The sequence below is a fragment of the Scophthalmus maximus genome, chromosome 5 (assembly GCF_022379125.1).
Source record: "Scophthalmus maximus strain ysfricsl-2021 chromosome 5, ASM2237912v1, whole genome shotgun sequence".
NCBI classification, from domain to species: domain Eukaryota; kingdom Metazoa; phylum Chordata; class Actinopteri; order Pleuronectiformes; family Scophthalmidae; genus Scophthalmus; species Scophthalmus maximus.
Window position 1 is genome coordinate 11,225,001 of NC_061519.1, and position 14,217 is coordinate 11,239,217.

Here is a 14,217-nt window from a genome sequence, read left to right on the forward strand (position 1 = left end):
ATCCCCCCCCCCCCCCCTCCATGTGTCGGTGCGCAGACTCGCCTAACAGCCCGAGGAACATAAACAAGCGACGGGAAACTGTGGCTGTACTAAACCGAGCCCCGCGTTTCGCCCACATATTGGGTGCCAAAGCTTCTGCGCACAGTCCAGGAATCTCTAAACGGGGGTTTTAGAGGTCTTTCAGAAGTCCCCCCTCTTCCCCCCCCCCCACCTCTCTCCAAGCCCGGATTGGTCACAGCGCGGCTCATTTGCATGCCTCGCCGTATAAACCCTCCTGCAGACACTGCAGCCCTCTTGCGCCGAGCGAGCAGCACACCTCCAGAGGAGAGAGAGAGAGAGCGGAGCGCATCCAGAGTGCGCATTGAAAGACATATGGAATATTTATCACAGCTTTTGTACTGAAAAGAAAAACACCCCCGGAGGGAAACAAGAGGGGGAGAAGTATCTTATTGCAGGTGTGATTTTTTTTTTTAAACACTAAATTGGACTCATTTCGTACAGTTTGCAGAATTTCAGATTTATACTTGGAGTGAAGGTGTCAAGATGGGAGAAACAGGGTGGAACGGGCTGGCGGTGCTCGTGTGCGTCTCCTTGCTAAGCCTCGCTGCTGTCACACAAGGGAAGACGGTGAAATATCAGACATTTGAGGAAGACGCGCCGGGGACGGTGATTGGAAACTTGGCCAAGGACATCTCCTCCGCCGCCTCTTCCGCGGGAGGCTCCAGGAACAATTTCAGGATGATGAAACAGTTCAACTCCTCTTTCATCCGCCTGAGGGAGAGCGACGGGCAGCTGACCATCGGGGAGAGGATAGACCGGGAGCGAATCTGCAAGCACACCCTGCACTGCCTCATCTCCTTCGACGTGGTCAGTTACTCCAAAGAGCAGTTCAAACTCATCCACGTCGAGGTGGAGGTCAAGGACATCAACGACAACTCCCCGGAGTTCCCCCGCAAAGAGTCGAGTCTGGAGATCTCCGAGAACACGGCGGTGGGCACGCGGATCCCGCTGGACTTCGCCGTGGACGAGGACGTCGGGGCGAACTACATCCAAAGCTACCAGATCTCCGTCAACAGCCACTTTTCGATCGACGTGCTCAGCAGGGCCGACGGGGTTAAATATGCGGAGCTGGTGCTGATGAAGGAGCTGGACCGGGAGACGCAGGGCTCTTACGCGCTGGAGCTTGTGGCCATGGACGGCGGCAACCCGTCCCGCACCGGGACGACGCGCATCAACGTCAAGGTGAAAGACTACAACGACAACAGCCCCGTGTTCGACAGGAACAGCCTCTCCGTGGACCTGCCCGAGGACTCACCGGCGGGCTCCCTCCTGCTGGACCTGAACGCCGAGGACCCGGACGAGGGACTGAACGGCGAGGTGGTGTACGGGTTCGGCCACCAGGTGCCCGCGGAGATACGGCAACTCTTCAGAGTGGACAGGAAGACCGGGCGGCTCACCCTGGAGAGCCCCATTGACTTTGAGAGTAAGAACACGTACGAGTTCGACGTCCAGGCCACCGACCTGGGTCCGAACCCGAGCCCGGCCATCTGCAAAATAGTCGTGCAGGTGCAGGACGTGAACGACAACGCGCCGGAGATCTCCATCACCCCCATGACGTCCATCACGGCGGGGATAGCGTACATCACAGAGGCGGCGGCCAGGGAGAGTTTCGTGGCACTGGTCAGCACCTCGGACAGAGACTCCGGCGCCAACGGACAGGTGCACTGCACCCTGTACGGACACGACCACTTCAAACTGCAGCAGGCGTACGAGGACAGCTTCATGATCGTGAGCACCAGCCCGCTGGACCGGGAGAAGATCCCCGAGTATAACCTCACGGTGGTGGCGGAGGACCTGGGCTCCCCCCCCTTCAGGACCATCACTCAGTACACCATCAGGCTGACGGACGAGAACGACAACGCTCCGGTGTTCAGTAAGCCCGTGTACGAGGTGGCCGTGGTGGAGAACAATGCGCCCGGGGCGTACATCACCACGGCGGTGGCGCGGGACATGGACATGGGGTCAAACGGGAAGGTCAGCTACAAACTGGCGGACACCTACTTCATGGGCTCTCCCATCTCCACCTTCGTGTCGCTGGACCCGGCCAGCGGGTCGCTTTACGCGCTGCGGAGCTTCAACTACGAGGTGATGAAGCAGCTGGAGCTGCGCATCACGGCGAGTGACGGCGGCTCCCCGCCACTGTCCGGCACCGCGAACGTCTACGTGAGGATAATGGACCAGAACGACAACGCCCCCGTCATCACTCAGCCGGCCCTGAACAACGGCTCCGCCGAAGTCCTCCTGCCCCGGGACGCACCGACCGGCTACATCATCACGCGGGTGGAGGCGCGCGACGCGGACGAGGGGGTGAACTCGGACCTGTCCTACGGGCTGGCCACCGGCGAGCCCTCCGTGTTCTCCGTCAACAGAGCCACCGGCGAGATCTACCTGAATCAGGTGCTGAGCCACGACGTGGACGAGACCCTGAGCGTGACCGTGACGGTGAGCGACAGCGGACGGCCCGCGCTCACCTCCGCCGCCACGCTGCACTTCCTCGTCATCGCGGGCCCCCCGCCGAGCGACAGGACCGTGTACCAGTCGGGCGGCGCGGACGAGGGGCACGCGCAGTGGGACCTGTCGGTGGTGATCATCGTCGTCCTCGCGGGGAGCTGCACGCTCCTGCTGCTCGCCATCATCCTCATCGCCACCACCTGCAACCGGCGCAGGCGGGACAAAGGCGGGGAGGACAGCGACTCGTACGGGGAGAAGGGCACGCTGGAGCGGGGCAGGAACCACATGGCGGACAACCCGCTTCTCCCCCTCCACGGAGCCGGCCCTGGAGCCGCCTTTGATGGACACTCGTACAGCAGCCAGCCCGGTGGGTTCACCTCGGCTCACCCCGGGGGCAGCGACATGTGCTCGGCCTCGGAGGACGGCAGCGAGGTGCCCTGTGTGTATGACTCAGACAGCAACAGCAAACCCAGAGGGAATAAACAGGAGGTGAGATATGCACCTTTGGGAAAATGTGGGGAGGGGGGAGGGGGGTGTAGGTTGGCACACAGCACCCTGCAGTGTGTTCACCCAGCAGAAGTTCACCTCTGTGTTTTCTTTTCTCCTCCGTCCTCCTGCAGGGCTACTCCACTCTGCCAGGCTATGGGAACGGAAGGGAGGCTGTGAGGCCCATCACCATCTGGAAGGGGAACTCGTACACCACCATCTCTGCCCGGGACCCGGCCTTCAGTGGCAAAGACAGTGGCAAGGGGGACAGTGACTTCAACGACAGCGACAGCGATGTCAGTGGAGACACTGGCCTGAAGAAAGACGGGCCAGTGGTTCCCCCCATAGGCGGCCAGAATGGTGAGGACAAAAAAAAGCCACTTCTTATATAATCTAGGAAAAAAAGGGTCTGTTTAGGGGTTAGCTGTGGTCGTAAATCTAACACCACTTCCTTTTCTCTCTGTCATAGGTCTTTGGGCTTGCACCAGTGAGTGTAAGGTCCTGGGTCACTCGGACCGCTGCTGGAGCCCCTCAGCGGTGAGGGCCAACGCGGCCCCCTCCCCGGCCCCGACCCTCTCCTCCTTCAACAGCCTCCCCAAGATGGCCTCGCTGCCCTGCGACCCCAACCGCAGGGACAACTACTACCAGGCCCAGATCCCCAAAACCGTGGGGCTGCAGAGCGTCTATGAGAAGGTGCTGCACAGAGAGTACGACTACGTCCTGGTCACCTCACCCCGGCCGGTGAGGGTTCAGGAGATCGGCGACATCACCATCCCTGTGTACGACCCCACTCCGACTCACTGCCCCAACGAGGAGGCCTAAAACAAGACAATTGCACAACTCACACATGAGCTCACTCTCAAAGAAATGTACAGTGTATTCAGATATTTAATTTATGATTCATTGACAGGGACAATAATGTAACTATTTGAAGTTATTTGTTGCTGTGCATCTACTGTATAAGTTTATAATCCGAATATTTGTGTGTTTTTGTTCTTTCTCCTATTGTAAAAGCCACATTTGAAGTCCACCCAATCACAATTGTTGTTGGACACGAGGTGTATCATATGCAAGCTGTGTACATACAGATATTATATTTTTTTATATAAAAAAAGTAATAATTAAGTAAAGATTGTGTAAATATGAATTGTAATTATTGATCTTTAAGCATGCCGACTAATTTAAAATGGCCCCCTGGAGAAAAAAATGCTCAGTTTTTTTTAGGGGCCGGTGACCCGCAATGTATGGAGCTGAGGACAGCGTATGAAATCATTTGAATGCAATAATAATTCATTGTACAGATGTTTGGTTTGTCTTTTTAAATCATCACAGTATTCTGGGAGAAAATAAACTTTGAAATACTGTTCTGAGCACGTGACTCGCGTGTGTGCTGCTTGTTCTGGGACGTAGAGGAGGGGTGGGGGGCTGTTTGTGGATGCCTCGCAGGGACAGTCTATCAGTCAGGCCAGTCACTGTAGTAAAAGCCAACAGGCGTCGCTGTTATTGCAGCAGTGAGCCTCTGTCCTTGCAGCCCGCTGAAGAAGGTCAGCGGAGTTATTTTTTCTTTTTTTTCTTTCTTTCCTTTTTTTCTTTTCCTCTTCTTTTCTGAACACGACCGTGCTGGTGAGGTGCCAGAGCAGGCGCCCACGGTTCCCCAGCAAATCACTCACGCGCAGAACAGGAGCGAACACCTTCATAGTTATATCATTTTTCATCTTCGTGAACTTATAGTGTGGGTCCTGCATGGTAATGCGAGAAACCTAGATATATGGCCAGGTTTCCCCCATTACACCTGATTGGCGCCCACGGAGGAGACTTTCACGATGAGAGAGAGAGGCTGTGCGTAAAGGCGCCTTAAGTTTACGTCTTAAAAAAATAATAATGAATAAATAAAAAACAGCTTCGCACACTTAAGATGAAGTCTAATAAGCAGCTGAACACAGTTGGAATTTGTTAAAGGACGTGGCGTCCTTGTGAATAAACCTATCCTCCTGTCGGGGTGTTTTCTTGTCCATCTGCCAAATGCGCACGGCGCGCGCTCCTTACGTAATCCCCCCGGAATAATCACGGATTCAGGGCACACTCCCGAACTACAAGGACCGAAGACATATACAGGGAAGCGAGATCGAAGTCCGTCGCCCCGTTTGGCGCACAGTCATGTAAAAACATATACTGTCTAACAAGGGATGGAGAGAAAATGTGCGACATTCCGCCAGAGTCACCTCTGACCCCAAGGAGCTGCGGAGCCAGTGGAGGTGTGTGTGTGTGGGGGGGGGGGGGGTTGAAGGTGATTCGAGGAGACAACACGCACCCTTTCCTTCCTCCTGCTTCCTTAATTGCTGAATAAACATGTCAGTCTCTATGCCCACACAGAGGCTGTCATAAGGCTTATTGATATGAAATTCCCAAGGAATCAAACTCGTGAGCAGCCTGTACACGTGATTTATCAAAGGGTAAAGAAAGATGGAGTCTTTTCTGTAAGAGAGCAACTTTTCAAAATGTGGGCTGGTCCTCTGCTGAAGGTTATAGACCTCAGTTTTTTATGTTCGCTCAAAGTCACAAAAGTTGTGAAGGTCATGTGCAGTTCTAACACCAGAGCGTTAAAAGCGAGGACCTGGCCATCCTCCTCCTCCTCCTCAGGAAGGAGAGAGGGAGGGAGGGAGAGAGAGGGAGGGAGAGAGAGAGAGAGAGAGAGAGAGGGAGGGAGGGAGGGAGTGAGGGAGAGAGGGAGAGAGGGAGGGAGTGAGGGAGAAAGGGAGAGAGGGAGAGGGAGAGAGGGAGAGGGAGGGAGAAGGAGAGAGAGAGAGAGAGAGAGAGAGAGAGAGAGAGAGAGAGAGAGAGAGAGAGAGAGAGAGAGAGAGAGAGGGAGTGAGGGAGAGGGAGGGAGAAGGAGAGAGAGAGAGAGAGAGAGAGAGAGAGAGAGAGAGAGAGAGAGGGAGTGAGGGAGAGGGAGGGAGAAGGAGAGAGAGAGAGAGAGAGAGAGAGAGAGAGAGAGAGGGAGTGAGGGAGTGAGGGAGAGGGAGGGAGAAGGAGAGAGAGAGAGAGAGAGAGAGAGAGAGAGAGAGAGAGAGGGAGGGAGTGAGGGAGAGGGAGGGAGAAGGAGAGAGAGAGAGAGAGAGAGAGAGAGAGAGAGAGGGAGTGAGGGAGAGGGAGGGAGAAGGAGAGAGAGAGAGAGAGAGAGAGAGAGAGAGAGAGAGGGAGTGAGGGAGAGGGAGGGAGAAGGAGAGAGAGAGAGAGAGAGAGAGAGAGAGAGAGGGAGTGAGGGAGAGGGAGGGAGAAGGAGAGAGAGAGAGAGAGAGAGAGAGAGAGAGGGAGGGAGGGAGGGAGTGAGGGAGAGGGAGGGAGAAGGAGAGAGAGAGGGAGAGAGAGAGAGAGAGAGGGAGGGAGGGATGGCGAGAGGGAGAGAGAGAGGGAGAGAGAGGAGTTAGAGTGGGGGTTCCTCAGGTGTTTGGCTCCAGTCATGGCCGGGAGCTCAGAGAAAGTACCGATCGCCTCAGCGGGACCGGAGGACCTGCAGCACTTCATGCCTCCGGTGAGTGTTGTTACAGGCCAGCGGCTCATCTATAACCTCTCCCCGGCCCCTGTGGCTCTGCGGGGGCCACTCGGGGGACCAGGGCTGAAACACTTATCTTCTCAAAAGTTGCATAGACCCCGTAGCCGTCACTTGAAATCAGTTTCATATTAATTGGCAATGTCGTCACTTTCGGAGTGTGTCTGTACGTGTCTTTACCCGTATAGGCCTATTCCGCCGTGGCGGTCAAGCCCGCCGCCACCGGCCGCCTCCTGAAGGCCGGGATCGCGGTGCTCATCGCCGGAGCCCTGCTGCTGCTCCTGGGGGCAGTTGGAGCGTTCTACTTCTGGAACAACAATGAGAAACACGTAAGAATGAATACACCTCTGTTTGTGTCTGCTTGTGATTTCGTATTTTTAAATATAAATATATAATAGGCATTGCAGGCTGCTATGAAAATAGAGAGGGGGGGGGGGTCAAAGAAGTCCAACTGAATTGACGTCCTGAATTTAACTTATTATTACTTTAGCCTTTGACCCCTTTGTTTTATCATATGCAGTAGCCTATAGCTAAAAGTTACATAACTGTTTACATGAAAAAAACAACAACTTCCACTTATGGACCTCAGTGTTCAGTGTCTGTGTCGTGGTCTCACTGTACATTTTTGATGCACATAAGAAGTTCTCTTGAAGTAATAAGGTTTAAAACAAGGACAACCTGCGTGATTAAAGTTGAACCAATTATATCCTTCTGAAATGATGTCTTTATAGTCAAGAGTTTTAAGAAACCAGCGATAGTTGCCATAGTTTTTTTTTACAAAGGGAAACACAAGATTCCGCCCGTGGCCCCACCACAGTCATTTTTATAGGCTATTCAGTCCCTCAAGGCGTTGAATCGGGGGAAAAAATCAAATCAAAGTCAGTCTGATCTGATAGATAATCCAGTGAAGTTTTCTCTAGTATCAAAACTTTTTTTTTCTGAAATAAGGAGGAACTACCACAGAAGAAAACATCTCTCTATACTCCCATCTCATAAAAAATAATGTCACTTTGTGTAAGAAATTGCTGTAACAAGCTCTTTTGAATTGGAAACAAGCGGAATTATGTTGTGGGTGGTAGATAAAAAAAAAGAAAAAAACTTGTTTAAATTAAAAAACACTCAGCAGCAGTTATCCAGATGGATTTTTTTTCTCGTAATGTAGGCAAACAGTAAAATGTAAATGAAACTCTGAGTTTTTAAAGTCTTAAAGCTTGGTGAATGGGGTCCTTGTGTTCATGTGGTGTGTGTGTGAGTTGGAGGATTGTGGCAGGGAGAGGGGGGTGAGGGGGGGGGGGGGGGGGGACTCTGGTCCGGCTGATGCTCCAGGGGCAAGAGGTGTAAGAGATGAGAGGGAACATGTAGCTTCCCAGAGGTTTCTTTTACTCAATATGAAGTTTGAAAATGTTATGAAGACATGACGGAGAGGCTTCATAGACGGGTCCCCCCCCCAGAGATGTGAGGGTGGTATTCTTCCAAACAAGCTCGAATGAATGTGAGAGTCTGAAGGAGAAGATTGTGAAAAGAGAGGTTGTCTGTGTGTGTGAGGAGAAGTCATGGGTGAGATCGGAGAAGGGAGAACGAAAGGGAGAGGGGCTGGGGGGGTGGGGTGACGCTCATACCTTACATGCCAGCCTGAAACCTTGTGTGTTTTCTGTGTGTGTTTTGTGTGTGTGTGTGTGTGCAGGTCTACAATGTCCACTACAGCATGAGCATCAATGGCAAAGTGGAGGAGGGTTCAATGGAAATTGACACGGCCAACAACATGGAGAGATTCAGCACCGGCAGCGGGGCGGAGGAGGCGGTGGAGGTCCACGACTTTGAGATTGTGAGTCGAACTGAGAACAAGAAAATTGGAAAAATATCAGGAGTAAAAAAAGCAGAAAACCAGACGTGGCGGCACAGGCCAGGACCATATCAGAATTGTTGAAACTGGAGCCCCTAGTAGGGAAACCGGCTCACTGCAGCTGTGGCAACATTAAGAACAAATAGACCAATCAGTGTCAAGATGCATCGTCCCTCCAATTTAATTAAAATGGGACAGTTGGTTTTTGACCTTTAATTAAAGCGACCCAATCAGACTATAGTGAAGCATTAGTTTTGACCTTTTAACAATTAAAACTTTGACCTTTATTCATGAATCACAACGTCCGAGTGTGATTTCTTAGATCTTAAATAAGATACATCGCCCACCGACGATGTTTGATCAAAATCAGACAGATTTGATGTGCAGTCCCAGACGCCTGCAGATTGCAAGATACAACATCTATGTGTTGAGTTATGAATTCCAGCTCTTTGTCTGTGCTCCCTTCTGCTCGCGACTCTACTCCAGGGGATCACCGGGATTCGGTTTTCAGGGGGAGAGAAGTGCTACATCAAGACCCAGGTGAAGGCTCGTCTGCCGGGCGTGGAGACTCTCAACAAGGAATCGATGACGTTCAACCTGGTGGGTTGGTCCGCTCTGTCCCCAGAAAGTGTGTCCTCTACTCTGGTCCAAAGTCAAATACTATTTCTCAACATCAAATTTTGAACAGATTGTCATGATCCCCAGAGGATGAATCCTTCTTATTGCAGTCATTCCCTTACTTTTGTCTCCTAGCATCAGCATCAAACCAAAATGTTGTACTCATCCAATGAAAAATATATACATCTATGAGACAGATTGGCACAAAATATAATATAGATGCAGGCATTCATGCAGGATGAAGTGTACTATCAGATAATCAGTTGAAATTGAATTTTAGAACATAATTCTGACAAAATGCCGGCACAACAAACAATATTCTCTTCAGCCTCAGCTGCCTTAGCAAATGTTAGCATGCTAACATGCTAAACTAAGACGATGACCATGGTGAACATTATACCTGTGAAACATCAGCATCATGTTAACATTGTCGCTGTGTGCATAGCTCCACTCACTGCTGTATAATTATTATATTGAATAATTTATTAAGGAGTAGAGCTGTAGGTCTGATGGATTACTGTCGCGGAGGAGTCCCTTATTAATGACTCACAAACATTGAAAAGTGCGGATCTGACGGCTTAAAACATGGAAAAAGTGCTCTCCCTTCATTAATAACTTTCCAAACCTTTTTATCAGGGGATACAGATGTTAGTGAGTCCTTGATAAAAGGAAGACAAGTTAATTTATTTTTTAATCAGAGCCCAATCGATAAATACAGTAGGTCAGCGCAGCCCATTGCAGACACATCGGTATCGACGTGTGTGACGAGAGATATACGAAAACTTATTTCACAGACGACATTGAAGAAAACAGATGCTTAGATAAACTCGGAAAAATAAATAAATAAATACAAAATACTACAAAATGTAGCTACTTTTTACATTAAAGTTCTCTGCCCAGGGACAGGTGAAGAGAAACAATAAAACAGAGCCAAATGAATCATATCATCAACTCCCACAACCTACCAACCCACAGTATATATATTATATATATATATATATATATATATATATATATATATATATATATATATATATGTTTTATTCAAGGTTTATATCCCCCAAAGATCTGGTACAGGTCGGACTCGATTTCTAATCAAAAGCTATTTTAAAATAGACAATACAAATTACAGCAGATGTTGTTCTTGAAAACAGATTATGAGGCGAACCTTAAATCTTCAATCAGCCTATCATTAAAGCCAGCAGTTATAACTTACAAAACATATTCCTCATCAATACTAAAAGTTGTACGACTGCATAGTCTTCACTCTACTGAGCTTTAGAGCTACACCACAAAATACTCCTCACTCCTGAGAGGGTTGATGTGAGTGGTGGTATCAGCAGACACCCAAACCAATGATAAACCAAGGAGACCGAGGTGTGGACCACACTGAGCATACAGTACCATATGTGGGTGCATCGCTATCGCAACTCACAAAAGCCGGAGATTGTTCAATTGAGGCTGTGTGATAATTAAAATCATTTAGTTCTGCATAAGCCTCACATCCACATAAATTCACATTAACAGAATTACCCTCATGGACGCGTATGTGCATAAACACTTTCTCTCTCTCTCTCTCTCTCTCACACACGCACGGGGACACACACCCACACACACACACACACAATTAATTATCACGCAGGGTTGCTCTTATTGCCTCTCTCCGTCTCGTAAACGATCATTTATTTCACGTCTGTGCTTTTGTGTGTGTGTGTGTGTGTGTGTGTGTGTGTGTGTGTGTGTGTGCGTGCGTGCGTGTGTGTGCGTGTGCATGAGGAGACAGGGTGATGTTGTTATAATGGTTGCTGCAGGCTGGTCATTTGCTATAATTTAGAGTGATGGAAAATCTGGGTTAGATAAGCGCGCGTGCAAACACACACAAACACACACGTCCCCCTCCAGAGAGAGTGGGTCAGATAAACTCTTATCTGTCAAGCAGTGGAGAAGGACCCCCGCTTTTATTTTCTCCCTCCAGCAAATCATTTGAGATGGGGGGGAATATTTTTTTAAAAACTCAAAAAAAACCAAACAGCAGCAGCATTTGTGAAAGGTTGGAGGATAACGTGGCCTGAACATGTCTGTGGCTACTGCAGGAGCGCAGCCCCTGGGAGCAAACGCCTCTGGGCCGAATCATCCGCACAGAATTCTCCCTTTTCTACCTGCGGGCTGCTGCTACAGAGCACACATGTTTACACGGTCTCTCCTCTGGAAACCTCATTAGTTCGTCTGCGGATACCTGTACATTGAGGCCATTCAACCTCCCCCTCTCCCCTCCAGTAGTTGATGAGTCCTGACAGTGTGTGTGTGTGTGTGTGTGTACAGCTGAATGTTGGTGCAAAGGGAATCTGTATTCTGAAGCCTCCGGGGCTCTCTTTTTACGACTTGGTTTTATGTTGTCTTAAGCGGCATTAATAGTGCAGCATCAACGCAGACTACATTTGTACCAAATGCGAGCAGTGCGGGCTATTTAAAGGGGAAGAGTAACAAGATACATAATCGAATCCGATATTATGCCTGGAGCATCCAGATGTTTTGTTGAGATGTCCCCCCCCGAGTCTAATCTCCTCTCACCTTCTTCTCTTTCCTGAAGGAGGACGAGGTGATGCCGGCCAAGTTCGAGGACGATCTGATCTGGGTGGCGGCGGACACCCCCCTCTCGGACTCCGCCTTCCTCAGCAACAAGATCAAGGACCTGTGCGGCGACCTGCCGATCTTCTGGCTCCGTCCCACCTACTCGACCGGTAAGCAGTCGAGGCGGCCCGCCGCAAAGACGAGGACAATATTTAATCTGATGCTGTGAAACACTCACATCTTTTCACAAAAACAAAGAGGATGTTGGTCAAACGGCTTCAAGCATTTTCCATTTAACATTATCTTTGTGAACGCCTCAGAGAGGAAAAACAATCTATAAAGTCCTTTAGAAGTGTCTGAGCCACAGACTGTAGGCCACAGTTTCTAAGCATGCCAGCAGGTCAAAAGTTCCCAGAACACCATTTTATTTCTACTTCATCTGAGGACTTCAAACCGCCGTCTGAGACACGGCAGTGCAATCAGGAGCTGGTCCCCGTTAGTGCCACTGCGCTCCTTAAAGTTGCTCTGCTGTCAAATAGTGAGACTGTGATGTGTGCAGGCGGACAGAGGAAGAGGAGGGCCACTGCCCCCCGCGAGCGCCGCCAGGCAGCCGCGGCGGTGGAGGAGGAGGAGGACGTGGAGGCAGAGTTCAACCCCGAGAACCCCTACCAGGTGAGTCACCCGGAGAGACTTTTGCGCTCTCCTTTCCTCCTCTTGTCGCGTTCGCATCCTCGCCGCAGCGTTCACAACTGTCCGTTCGCATCCAAGGGACACCTGAGACGGCCCCGGGGGCCGGGGGAGAGTTCCTCACAGCTGTGCGAGGGGCAGCAGATGCCGGGGTCACGGCGGAGGGGCCCGGGATTGTCTCTGCGAATCTGAGTGTATGCGTGGGTGTGTTTTCTGGGCACGCACTTTCTGTGTGCGGCTGTCCAAAGCTTTCCTTTCAGCATTGAGGCAGTATGAATAATTCCACAACACCCCCCCTTCCTCCTCTCCTGTGGCCCTTTTGCCCTGCTGAGCATATATACACAGACTCCCATACATACACCCTCCAACCTCGCCCCCTATGCTGGGCCCCCACTTTCTACTTATCCCTCTCTCTTCACACTCCAAGCATCCCCTCCAACCCCTGCAACATGCGTCTGACAACCACAGAGGGGGGTGAACAGCAAGCAGGACGTACAAAAAGAAAATATTTGACAACAAAAACCCACACCAGACATCCCCCGCCTCCTCCTCCTCGTCATCCCGCCTTAAAAATCCATTTTTAATTGGTTTGAAAAATGAGCCTCCTGCGCAGCGACGGAGAGATGCGCCATCACGCGACAGAAAGCCACGCAGACACGGAGCACACGCTGACCTTCCACTGTCTCCTTTCAGAGAGGCCTCGAGGGCGAGCAGGGCAACATGAACATCGACCCCATGCTGGACCACCAGGGCGTGTGCTGCGCCGAGTGCCGCCGCAGCTACACCCACTGCCAGAGGATCTGCGAGCCGCTGGGAGGCTACCACCCGTGGCCGTACCACTACAGAGGGTGCAGGGTGGCCTGCAGGGTCATCATGCCCTGCAACTGGTGGGTGGCACGCATCCTGGGTCTTGTGTAGACACCAGCCCCCTACCCACCCACATGGGAGATCGAGGAGGCCAGGATTGAGGAAACCAGGGAGGGATGGATGGGGTTCGAAGGGAGGGAGGGGAGATGAAGGGGAGACGTTTAGCTTCTCATTTCCTGTAGGAAACCTGTCGGGTCAGACCAGATATCTAGAAAACAGAAGAGCACCAGTAACCGCACCCACACATTAGAAAAATGCACCTTGCAGAAATCTAGGACGGTGTGATCTCACGTGTAAAGGTTTTTTACAGCCTCTGCACAGCTTCTTATTAAAAAAACATTCCTGCTTTCCATCCCGATCATCTACAAACAACGTCACGGCGCGCTGTCAAGAGAAGAGAGCATACAGTTGGTAATGATATTCAACATCACAACAGGCCCACGTCTTCATTTGAGTTACAAGCAACGCAACATTTTCTCAATGGGGGAAAAGCAGGTGAGATTGTATTTATAGCGCTGACCTTTAGCTTCATGGTGTAAATAAATGTATAGGGCCAAAGCATTTTTAACAGCAACTCGGCTGGCTTAAGTAGCAGCTGTTTTGTTGGTTTTACTTTTCATCACTCTAGTGAGAAATATTTTTAACCTCCTGTGATTTTAACTCTTTTCCCTATTTTCGACTTCATGAGTGGCTCTGGTGAAAACAAAGTACTGTACTCTCACGTACGTCCTCTCAGAAACTTTCATCTAAAAGTGCAATATCACGAAATAAACTTTTTTATGTAAACCTTGTGTCACCCCTTTTTTTTCATGCTATTGACCGAATGACCTTTCCCATCCTGTAAATAAATATTGCTTATTGGGTTTATTCAGGATGGCCCCTCTTCCTCCCTCCTCATCCTATCTTGCTCCTTAAGACTTTTCAGACTTGAGAAGTGTCACATTTGGTTGCCGCTCTAAAGGCGTGAGCAGAAAGAAGTTTCCAGAGTTCTTTAATGTTGAGAGTTGCGGCTCTAGAACTCTTTAATGAGACTAAAGACTCTGTAGCCGTCACGCTCCCAGATCTTACCCACGATGCAAAGCGC

The 14,217-nt window shown here is 50.5% G+C and overlaps 2 protein-coding genes and 1 long non-coding RNA gene across 5 annotated transcripts in view; 2 read left to right on the forward strand and 1 right to left on the reverse strand.

The window, feature by feature from the left end:
• Positions 1-6,856, reverse strand: part of LOC118311772 — a 38,960-nt gene extending 32,104 nt beyond the window's left edge. For all 3 annotated transcript variants that reach the window (XR_004794066.2, XR_007030735.1, XR_007030737.1), the window contains exon 1: positions 6,728-6,856. This is a non-coding gene — a long non-coding RNA (uncharacterized LOC118311772). The remainder of the gene's footprint in view (positions 1-6,727) is intronic.
• LOC118311759 (protocadherin-8-like) lies at positions 299-4,368 on the forward strand. Its single transcript, XM_035635874.2, has 3 exons — positions 299-3,000; positions 3,132-3,357; positions 3,467-4,368. The coding sequence occupies exons 1-3, from the start codon at positions 544-546 to the stop codon at positions 3,817-3,819; spliced, it is 3,036 nt and encodes a 1,011-aa protein (XP_035491767.2). The 5' UTR covers positions 299-543; the 3' UTR covers positions 3,820-4,368.
• Positions 6,372-13,919, forward strand: LOC118311768 (leukocyte cell-derived chemotaxin 1). Its single transcript, XM_035635891.2, has 7 exons — positions 6,372-6,529; positions 6,736-6,876; positions 8,232-8,372; positions 8,877-8,990; positions 11,599-11,749; positions 12,139-12,251; positions 12,960-13,919. Exons 1-7 carry the CDS (start codon positions 6,458-6,460, stop codon positions 13,182-13,184), a joined length of 957 nt encoding a protein of 318 aa, XP_035491784.1. The 5' UTR covers positions 6,372-6,457; the 3' UTR covers positions 13,185-13,919.
• Positions 13,920-14,217: the final 298 nt, after the last annotated feature.

Coding starts and splice junctions, on each gene's coding strand:
- LOC118311759 (XM_035635874.2), top strand. CDS start 544: ATGGGAGAAACAGGGTGGAACGGGCTGGCGGTGCTCGTGTGCGTCTCC. Junction 3,001..3,131: donor CCAGAGGGAATAAACAGGAG/GTGAGATATGCA, acceptor GTCCTCCTGCAG/GGCTACTCCACTCTGCCAGG. Junction 3,358..3,466: donor CCCCATAGGCGGCCAGAATG/GTGAGGACAAAA, acceptor TCTCTGTCATAG/GTCTTTGGGCTTGCACCAGT.
- LOC118311768 (XM_035635891.2), top strand. CDS start 6,458: ATGGCCGGGAGCTCAGAGAAAGTACCGATCGCCTCAGCGGGACCGGAG. Junction 6,877..8,231: donor GGAACAACAATGAGAAACAC/GTAAGAATGAAT, acceptor GTGTGTGTGCAG/GTCTACAATGTCCACTACAG. Junction 8,373..8,876: donor AGGTCCACGACTTTGAGATT/GTGAGTCGAACT, acceptor ACTCTACTCCAG/GGGATCACCGGGATTCGGTT.